At 44.3% G+C, this 10,317-nt stretch overlaps 1 protein-coding gene across 1 annotated transcript; it reads left to right on the top strand.

Annotated features, from left to right (window-relative positions):
- Positions 1-2,836: 2,836 nt before the first annotated feature.
- LOC147985886 (uncharacterized) lies at positions 2,837-4,581 on the top strand. Its single transcript, XM_087541775.1, has 3 exons — positions 2,837-2,917; positions 3,482-3,968; positions 4,295-4,581. The coding sequence occupies exons 1-3, from the start codon at positions 2,837-2,839 to the stop codon at positions 4,579-4,581; spliced, it is 855 nt and encodes a 284-aa protein (XP_087397901.1).
- Positions 4,582-10,317: the final 5,736 nt, after the last annotated feature.

The following is a 10,317-nucleotide window of genomic DNA, read 5'->3' as shown; positions in this document are numbered from 1 at the left end:
AATACTAGGCCATATTTAATGCTCAATTGATCAAATGGTTGGGTGTAAAAAGATTTGATTCACCTCTCGTGAAAAAGACAAATTTCCGCCGATTGAGCTCGAAGCGGGTCAAATTTGAACTGCAGCTGCCTCATAGTTTGCTATTTATTTTTTCCAAAAATCATTTCTGAGTACATAAGTATCTATTTAATCAGAGAAACACCAAAAAATTTCCAAGATTCAACCACTAGCTAGGAACGGTCATTCCCGCCGTTTTGACCGCATTTTGAAACGGGCATAAAAAATTCAAAACAAATCAAAAAATTGGGAAACCTTCACATTGTGTCATCATATGTGCCCAAGTTCCTAGGAAAAATAACAAACTTGTAATACGGTAATTATTTTTAAAAAGTGTTCTCAAAAACGAGCTATCACGTGTGGAGATCAATGGCTTTCAAGCCAAATGATCAATCTTATGGCCACATTCATAGCATAGTTTGTTCAAATGATCTCATATTGTGCACAAGGGTGCATATTGGAATGGCAAACAATGTTGCCTAAGGAAGTTTTCATTTTCGTTGGACGAAAAAAACCATTTTCCATTTTTCGAGTGCCCAAAAGGAGGTTTTTTGTGAAGGACCTCCCAAATAATTGTTGCAAAATTGGACCAAATCAATTTTATAAAATACTAGGACATATCTAATGCACAATTGAGAAAATTGTTGGGTGTAAAAAGTTTTGTTCCACCTCTCGTGAAAAAGACAAATTTCCGCCGATTTAGTTGGAAGCGGGTCAAATTTGAAGTGCCGCTGCCTCATAGTTTGCTATTTAGTTTTTCCACAAATCATTTCTAGGTACATAAGTATCTTTTTAATCAGAGAAACACCAACAAAATTCCAAGATTCAACCACTAGCTAGGAACGGTCATTCCCGCCGTTTTGACCGCATTTTGACCGCATTTTGAAACGGGCATAAAAAATTCAAAAAAATCAAAAAATTGGGAAACCTTCGCATTGTGTCATCATATGTGGCCAAGTTCCTAGGAAAAATAACAAACTTGTAATACGGCAATTATTATAAAAAAGTGTTCTCAGAAACGAGCTATCATGTGTGGAGATCAATGGATTTCAAGCCAAATGATCAATCTTATGGCCACATTCATGGCATAGTTTGTTCAAATGATCTCATATTGTGCACAAGAGTGCATATTGGAATGGCAAACAATGTTGTCTAAGGAAGTTTTCATTTTCGTTGGACGAAAAAACCATTTTCCATTTTTTGAGTGCCCGAAAGGAGGTTTTTTTGTGAAGGAACTACCAAATAATTGTTGCAAAATTGGACCAAATCATTTTTATAAAATACTAGGCCATATTTAATGAACAATTGACAAAATGGTTGGGTGTAAATTTTTTTGATCCACCTCTCGTGAAAAAGACAAATTTCTGCCGATTCAGTTGGAAGCGGGTCAAATTTGAACTGCAGCTGCCTCATAGTTTGCTATTTATTTTTTCCAAAAATCATTTCTAGTTACATAAGGACCTATTTAATCATAAATACATGGTTTGGTGGTGATACGTCGAGGTTTTGGCGGCGGCCGAGGGCCCCAACTCTAGAGCGCGTAAACTCGCATGCGCGCCGCGTGGTCACCGCGTGACTGTGACGTTGCCATGTGTTCTACGCGGCCTAGGAATGTATAGTGGGTTGGGCACTCCCTGGGTTGGTGCTAGGAAGAAAATTACAACATAAGATTCTCACGAGGAGACCGATCGATGCTCAAACATGAATTAGCATCCATGTGTTTGATTAGCGGTACGGGAAATGTACATGGCTAATGGGCGTGAGTTTTGGCTGAGGATGATCAGTTACTAAGAAGACTGTGTTCACAAATTTTCAGCTCAAAAGGAGGAGCCTAGGTGGTACTTGCTTTGCAAACTACCACACTGGACATAACTACGGATGTTGAAGCTCGGCTCAAAATAATGAATGTATTGAGCTAACATTTGGTGGAGGATGGTTATTCGGGCATAGGAAAGCACTGTAGAAAATGGATACTATTTGGACATGCCAAAGTGGTACTTCCTTCACAAACTGTTGTCTTGAACAGAATAGGAAAATGAATATTTTTGAATTATTTTTGAACTAGGAAAGGAAGGTTTTTACATATTTGACGAAGATATGACCCAAAGAATTTATGAGATTTTTTTGGGAATTTTGGGAATGACAGAAATATAGGTTGCTTCACAACCTAGGACAAAAACTGCCACATGGACATGACACATAGGCAAAACTGATGAGATGGCGCCTAGTCATCGCAACCCACCACAATTTACAAGGCTATGACCATCTATATTGGTCGTTAACAACTAGAAATAAGGCAGCGGACTAGCGCTGTTTGCTTTATGACCATTTCCTGTAAGGAAATTATGACCTTTCTGACCAAAATGGTCGCAATGGTTTAGGGTTTGGAGCCCCCCAGACAGCTTTTGACCAATTGGTCTAAAATGGTCATAAATTTATGACCAATTCTTCGAGGGTCACTGACAGAAGGTCATAAGTTGACATATTTCTTGTAGTGATATTGCAACGTTACCGTGTTAGCGTATCTGATTATGCCCACTTTCGTGGTATGAAGATACTAGATTGTTAGCTTGGTTGGTAGTTGTTTGTTAAATTTCTTAGTGTCGAAATTATTCGACTATATATATAATATTACCATATTGTTTGTTGTTTGTTTGTTGGTGTTATTCGTTGTTGTGTTTTGTTGGCTTGATCATAATATGCATATGGGTAGAATATATTTATATATACATAGCCTTGGCCCTATTATATCTACAACTCTTCTATGCTTGACCACCAGATGCCGCCGAGGCGTGATACTAGACGCAATACTGCAGGAGGGGACAACAATGGCAATGGAGTACCACCATACATACAACAGGTTATTGAGGGACAGGCCCAGTTGATCCAGTTGCTTACTCAGAACCAGAACAACAACAATAACAACAACAATCCGCCGCCACCGCCACCTGTGGATATGCTTACCAGGTTCTTGAGGTTGAATCCTTAGAGGTTTTCCAGTTCCCCTGAACCTATTGTGGCTCATGACTGGCTCCGTGCAGTCAATAGGAACCTGGAGACGGTTGGATGCACTGATGCATAGAGGGTGAGGTTTGCCTCACATTTGTTGGAGGGTCCTGCTGCAGCTTGGTGGGACAAATACTTGGTCACTTATCCCATTGCTACTATCACATGGCCTCAGTTTCAGGATGCTTTACGTGCTGCACATGTGTCTGCTGGTGCTATGAGTCTGAAAAAGAAGGAGTTTCGCAGTTTGCGCCAGGGAGGTCGCACAGTTAATGCGTATGTGGAGGAATTTAATAATCTTTCACGTTATGCTCCTAGTGATGTTAACACTGATGCAGCTAGGCAAGAGAAATTCTTGGAGGGCCTTAATGATGAGTTGATCCTTCAGTTGATAGTGGCCACTTTTAGGAATTGACAGGACCTGATTGATAAGGCTATTGTGCTGGAGGGAAAGCAACAGGCCATAGAGAATCGCAAGAGGAAGTACAACAACAATAATAAGTATAATTCAGGACCACAACAGAAGCCACGCACTTCATATCATGGTAATGGAGGTAATGTGCATAATCATCATGGAGGTAATGGGCATAATCATCATGGAGGGAATGGCCACAACCATAATGGCCACCATCATCATAATGGGCACAAGAGTAACAATGGCAATGGCAGAGGTAATGGTAATGGTAGTGGCAATGGAGGGAACAATAACCAGAACCACCAGGTTACATGTGCGCCAAGGGATTTGAGTCAGGTGCAGTGCTTCAGGTGTAAGGCTATGGGGTACTATGCCACAGATTGCCCCGGGGTGAAGAACTCAGGATCCAGCAAGCCAAACCCTTTTCAGAAGGGTCATGTCAACCATCTTAATGTTGAGGAGGTCTATAATGAACCTGATGCAGTGATTGGTAAGTTCTTGATTAATTCAGTACCTGTAGTTGTTCTTTTTGATACGGGTGCATCGCATTCATTATTTCGAGGGTATTTGTTGATAGACATGGATTGCCAACCAAAACACTTAGTATGCCTATTAGAGTGAGTTCCCCAGGAGCTGAGATGATAGAAGGTGTTGGTTGTCATCAGTTGACTTTGTCCGTTGGAAAGCATGATTTTCCTATCGATTTGATTATATTGAAGTCACAAGGTCTGGATATTATTTTGGGTATGGATTGGTTGCAGTTATATAAAGGTCGTATTGATTGTGCCACTCGATCTATCACTCTCAGTGCACCAGGAGGGAAGAGGATCAAATATGTGTGTAAGTATAAGCGTAACCAGGTGCAGGTGAACTCTCTTAAGGGGGGTAGCTTGGAAGAGGTGCCAGTTGTGAGGGATTATCCAGATGTGTTTCCAGAGGAGTTGTCAGGTATGCCACCAGATAGAGATATTGAGTTTCTGATTGATTTAATACCAGGCACTGGACCTATTGCAAAGAGACCATATAGAATGCCTCCTCAAGAGTTAGAAGAATTGAAGAAGCAGATAAGAGAATTGCAGGCACAAGGATTTATTCGCCTGTAACACCCTGGATGTAATTTACCCAATATGTAATCCAACTCTTGCCGTTTCCGGCCTTAAGTTATTTTATTTTCTCGGGTTCGGGTTTTTGTCTCCGTGTGTTGTTGTCAGTGTCATGCATCTCATATCATGCCATCATGTGCATTGCATTTGCATACATGTTCGTCTCATGCATCCGAGCATTTTCCTCGTTGTCCGTTTTGCATTCCGGCGCTCCGTTCTCCTCCGGTGGTCATTTCTACCTTTCTTTCGTGTGGGTGGATTAAACATTTTCGGATTGGACCGAGACTTGCCAAGAGGCCTTGGTTTACTACCGGTTAACCGAGGGACCGAGAAGGCCTCGTGTGTGTTGCAGCCCAACACCCCTCCAAGTTGGCCCAAAACCCACCAAAACCCTCTCCATCATCTAGAGCGTTCGATCACGATCGCGTGGCCGAAAACCGCACCTCATTTGGACACTCCTAGCTCCCTCTACCTCTATATAAAGACCACCCTCCGAAATTCGCGGTTCCGCTCTCCCCTAACCCTAGATTCATTCCTCTCCGCCGCCACCGGACACGTCCGGACGGCGCCGAACGTGTCCGCCCACCGCCGCCGACCAACTTGCAGTCGCCACATGGCGCCCCCGTGACCACATCGCCGCCTCCCGCGCCGCGGGCCCGCCAGGCCCGCTCGGGGCCCCCGAGGCCCACTTTGCCCCGCCGCCTCCACCTCGCGGCGCGCCGCCTCTTCCCCGAGGCCGGCCACCTCGCCGGCCGCTCCTCCGCCGCACCGCCCGTACCCCGGCGAGGCTCGGCGCCGCGCTCCGACAGGGCCCCGCCACCAAGCTCGCCGCTACCCGGCCGCCGAGCGCCGCCCGTCGTCGTCCGTGCCGCCCCCAAGACCGGCAAGTTCGGCCGGCGTGCCTCCTTCGAGCTCCGACGTCCTCCAAGTCCCCTCCGGCCAACCTCATTTTGCATGCTCCGGCGAGATCCGATCCAGATCTGAAAAACCCTAGGGGTTGACCTTTTTTTTCACTAAGTTCTCAGTTTATTTTGCATACTTTGACCTGTGATAACTCCGCAACCGTAGCTCTGTTTTGGGCATATAGCATATCAAAATGTTCGCCTCAGAGAGGACATCATTTCGTCTCATTGCATCATTTTCATTTGTGTTCATCTTGATGCCCGAAATGCTGTTGGAAGAGTGCTATTTGAGATAATTGTCAGATCTGCTGCTCCAATTAGATATTTGTCATTTTTGCCATGATTATTGTGTGCATGATATGCCCCTGAGCTCTACATGTGTTTTGTTATATGTTTCGCCATCTTTCCAGAGGTGCAACCCATGCATTTTTGGGATGTGTGTAGTGACTAGCACAAGCTTGCAAAGTGGAGCATTCGTTAATGCTGATTTCAGGGACTTAGCATTTCCACTAAGTCCTTGATCTGTTTATTTCAATATGCCATATGTTCATGTTGTTTCCTAGTGATCCGTGCCTCTTTTGAGGATGATCAGTAAGGATGTTTTGTTAATGTTTTAGTGCTCTATCCATCCATGTCTTTGTTTGCAATTATGGAGGAACCTAGCTTGAGTCAATCGAGCTCTACTTTTGTCATTTCGTGAATCTGGGCAGATTGTCTACTTGTTAGCGATTTTGCCGAGGATGTTGTAGTTGATCCGTGCATCCTATGTTATTGTTCTTGCCATGTGTAGCTTGTATAATGTGTATTCTTGATGGGTGCATGCTTAGATTGTCATGACTTGCTCTGTAGTGAGTGCATCAAGCTCGTAAGCATGCCTACTTGATATCTGTTTTTGCATGCTCCAGTTTTCACCAAGTCTGTGATCTGATTATGTTTTTGCCATGTTCACATGCTTGCAAATGTATTTTCTGATCACTTTTGGCTCAAGGTCACTAAGGGACTTTTGTTAAGCTCTTTGAGTAGCTCCATTCCATGCTTTAATTTGCCATGTTCAGGTCCTGTAGCATATAGTTTTCATGCTCCAAAGTGTGCTAAATGATCTGAAATTCCATGTTCAAGTGTTAATTTCACTAAGTCTGAAATCTGTTTACCAAATGCATTTTTACCATGCTTGTTTGAACCTGTTAATGGATGATTTGGCCGTAGCTTAGTGTTCATCTTTTGTTAAGCTTCATGAAGGGATCCCTGCCATGTATTTTGTTTCCATGTTTAACTGCCGTAGCATGTTCATCTTGTTGCATTTAGGTGGCTACTTGCTGTATATCGCAGACCGGTGCCATATTTGAATTGCTTGCCATTTCGAAACCGTAACTCCGATTCCAGCGTTCTTTATATCGTTTTCAAGCGATTTCATCTCACCTTTCCAGTGGCACACTTGGATTTCCATGTTGAGGCCAGGTTCATGCATTCCTTGTCAAATCTTGCATATGCATCGCATATCGCATCCCGCATAGCATACCATGTTTGCATCATATTGTTTGAGCTTTGCACGTGGTTGATTGTGTCCTTGTTGCTTGTTTGTCTTGTTTGGGTAGAGCCGGGAGACGAGTTCGCTAACGAGGAGCCCGTTGAGTTTGCTTTCGAGGATCTAGTCAACTTTGACAACTTTGCAGGCAAGATGATCATACCTCGAAATCACTACTATCTTTGCTTTGCTATATGCTCGCTCTTTTGCTATTCCTATGCTATGATGCCTACCAATTTCTTATCATGCCTCCCAAATTGCCATGTCAAACCTCTAACCCACCATGTCCTAGCAAACCGTTGATTGGCTATGTTACCGCTTTGCTCAGCCCCTCTTATAGCGTTGCTAGTTGCAGGTGAAGATTGGAGACTGTTCCTTGTTGGAACATTATTTACTTGTTGGGATATCATTATATTGCCTTGTTATCTTAATGCATCTATATACTTGGTAAAGGGTGGAAGGCTTGGCCTCTCGCCTAGTGTTTTGTTCCACTCTTGCCGCCCTAGTTTCCGTCATATCGGTGTTATGTTCCCGGATTTTGCGTTCCTTACGCGGTTGGGTGATAATGGGAACCCCTTGATAGTTCTCCTTGATTAAAGCTTTTCCAGCAATGCCCAACCTTGGTTTTACCACTTGCCACCTAGCCTCTTTTCCCTTGGGTTTCTGGAGCCGACGGTCATCTTATTTAACCCCCCCTAGGCCAGTGCTCCTCTGAGTGTTGGTCCGACTGAGCTGCCTGCGGGGCCACCTTGGGGCAACTTGAGGGTTGGTTTTACTCGTAGCTAGTCTCATCTGAGTGTGCCTTGAGAACAAGATATGTGCAGCTCCTATCGGGATTTGTCGGCACATTCGGGCGGTGTTGCTGGGTTTGTTTTAACTTGTCGAAGTGTCTTGTAGAGCCGGGATACCGAGTCTGATCGGAATGTCTTGGGAGAAGGTCTATTCCTTCATTGACCGTGAGAGCTTGTCATGGGCTAAGTTGGGACTCCCCTGCAGGGATTTGAACTTTCGAAAGCCATGCCCACGGTTATGGGCACATGGGAATTTGTTAATGTCCGGTTGTAGATAACTTGAACCTTAACTTAATTAAAACGAATCAACTGTGTGAGTTACCGTGATGGTCTCTTCTCGGCGGAGTCCGGGAAGTGAACACGGTGTTGGAGTAATGCTTGCCGCAGGTTGCTCTCTAGTTATTCGTTCGCGCTTTGCCTTCTCTTCTCGCTCTCTTTTGCGAACAGGTTAGCCACCATATATGCTAGTCGCTTGATGCAGCTCCACATATTTACCTTGCCTTACCTATAAGCTTAAATAGTCTTGATCACGAGGGTGCATGATTGCTGAGTCCCTGTGGCTCATAGATTTCTTCCAAACCAGATGCAGGGCCTGATGACTCTGTTCCAGATGACGCGATTGAGCTCAAGTGGTAGTTCGATGAGGACTCACGCCGTTACTATGTGTCTTTCCCTGATGATTAGTAGTGGTGCCCAGTTGGGGCGATCAGGACCGTGTCGCATGTTGGGGTTATCTTTTATTTTGGCGCCGTAGTCGGGCCATGAGTGCTTGTTTGATGTAATGCTATTTATGTACTTTGATTGACGTGGCGAGTGTAAGCCAACTATGTATCCCCCCTTTTATTATCTATATTACATGGGATGTTGTGAAGATTGCCTAACTTGCAACATTGCTTTCAATGCGGTTATGCCTCTAAGTCGTGCCTCGACACGTGGGAGATATAGCCGCATCGAGGGCGTTACAAGTTGGTAATCAGAGCCTTCCCCGTCCTTAGGAGCCCCATTGCTTGATCGTTATTAGCGGCCGAGTTGAGTCTAGAAAAAAATGTTTTGAGTCATTTAGGAATTATATATCGGAGAGTTTAGGAATTCTTTTTACTCCCCAGTCTCCTCATTGCTCTAGTAAGGCATCCTGATGTAGCGTTTTGACTATTCTCTTCTCAAATTTCACTAAAAAAACTTTTAGGATCACGCGGGTATTTTTGAATCGTTTCGATGGTTTTGTGACGAGAACATTGTTCTTGGTGCCTCCTGTCTTTAGGGGTTGTGGCAGTGTCCCGGGGAGTTGAGCTCCGAGGTGTTGTCGTCACAATTTTATCGTTGCAGTTCTGGAATACCTGAGTTTAGTACGCCGACATCGAAAATCTCTTTTATGCAGTTCGTTGGTGAGATAACCTCGACGCCACCCATTACTGGGGCGGGAGTTCGGGATTATCACCATAACTTGTATAACGGATGCTTTTCGAAGGTTGAGGTAGATGGTTTCCGAAGTTTTTCTCGGTTATGTGTTGAAGGATGGATACAGTTGGATGTAGGATTTGCTAGATTTGGGTGAGATATTTTGCTTCCCCTGTATCCCCAACACCTGATTGCATAACCGGAAAGGTTCGGGAGTTTCATAGGTGGGAATTCTTGTAGCTCTAGTTCTTCTTCCACGGATATTTGGTTTGAGATTGGGATTTCTTACCGAGTATTCGTTCTTGATCCGTACCTTGTTGATTTATTCCTCTACCTAAATTCTAAGTGGCTTCTCAATTTATGGATATGTGACCATTTCAAGTGGAATGCATTCGTTCTTATGTACGGATGTGAAGACTATATGTTGCAATTTCAACCCGTTGGATTCAGCTTCATTTTATCTGTCAATGTGCTAATGGTTGTCACCCTCTTCAGGATGGCTCCTGCTAAGAGCACCAATCAGAATCAGAATCAGGATCCGCCACCACCTCCACCTCCTCCGGAGGCATGGCAAGCTGTGATGGCCGCAACCAATGCAAACACACAATTGATCATGCAAATTCTTCAAGAGCGCAATCAAGCGAACCAAGGCAACCAAGGCAACAATCAGAATCACTTTGCTACACTCAACCAGTTCCTTGCTAACGGGCCAAAGACTTTCACCAATTGTGTTGAGGTAACTGATGCTGACGATTGGCTCATGGATCTGTTCAAGCATTTCGAGTGCAGTAACGTCAGGCCTGAGGACTTTGTCAAGTTCGCTTCCTTCCAACTCAAAGACCAAGCTGCAGAATGGTTCCAGCAGTACAAGGATTCAAGAGGAGGCCGTGTGATTACCTGGGATGAATTCCGTCAAGACTTCAAAGCTCATCATATCCCTCAGAGCGTGGTTGAAAGCAAGCGTGAGGAATTCCGCAACCTGAAGCAAGGCTCTTTATCTGTCTATGACTACAACAAGTTGTTTCAGAAGCTCGCCCGCTTTGCTAAGCAGGACGTCCCTGACGAGAAGAGCATGATATACCAGTTCAGGGGTGGTCTCAGAGAAGAAAGCCAGCTAGCT

This window comes from Triticum urartu, chromosome 2A, assembly GCF_056163025.1.
Source record: "Triticum urartu cultivar PI428250 chromosome 2A, HENAU_Tu73, whole genome shotgun sequence".
In the NCBI taxonomy this organism is placed as follows: domain Eukaryota; kingdom Viridiplantae; phylum Streptophyta; class Magnoliopsida; order Poales; family Poaceae; genus Triticum; species Triticum urartu.
The sequence above is the reverse complement of the archived record's forward strand: the minus strand, read 5'-3'. Positions and strand labels throughout refer to the sequence as shown.

Bases quoted from the DNA above. Each gene is read 5' to 3' on its own strand.
- LOC147985886 (XM_087541775.1), top strand. From the start codon at position 2,837: ATGCCGCCGAGGCGTGATACTAGACGCAATACTGCAGGAGGGGACAAC. The intron at 2,918-3,481 runs GTTATTGAGGGA...AGGAATTGACAG, and splicing joins TACCACCATACATACAACAG to GACCTGATTGATAAGGCTAT. The intron at 3,969-4,294 runs GTAAGTTCTTGA...TCAGTGCACCAG, and splicing joins TGAACCTGATGCAGTGATTG to GAGGGAAGAGGATCAAATAT.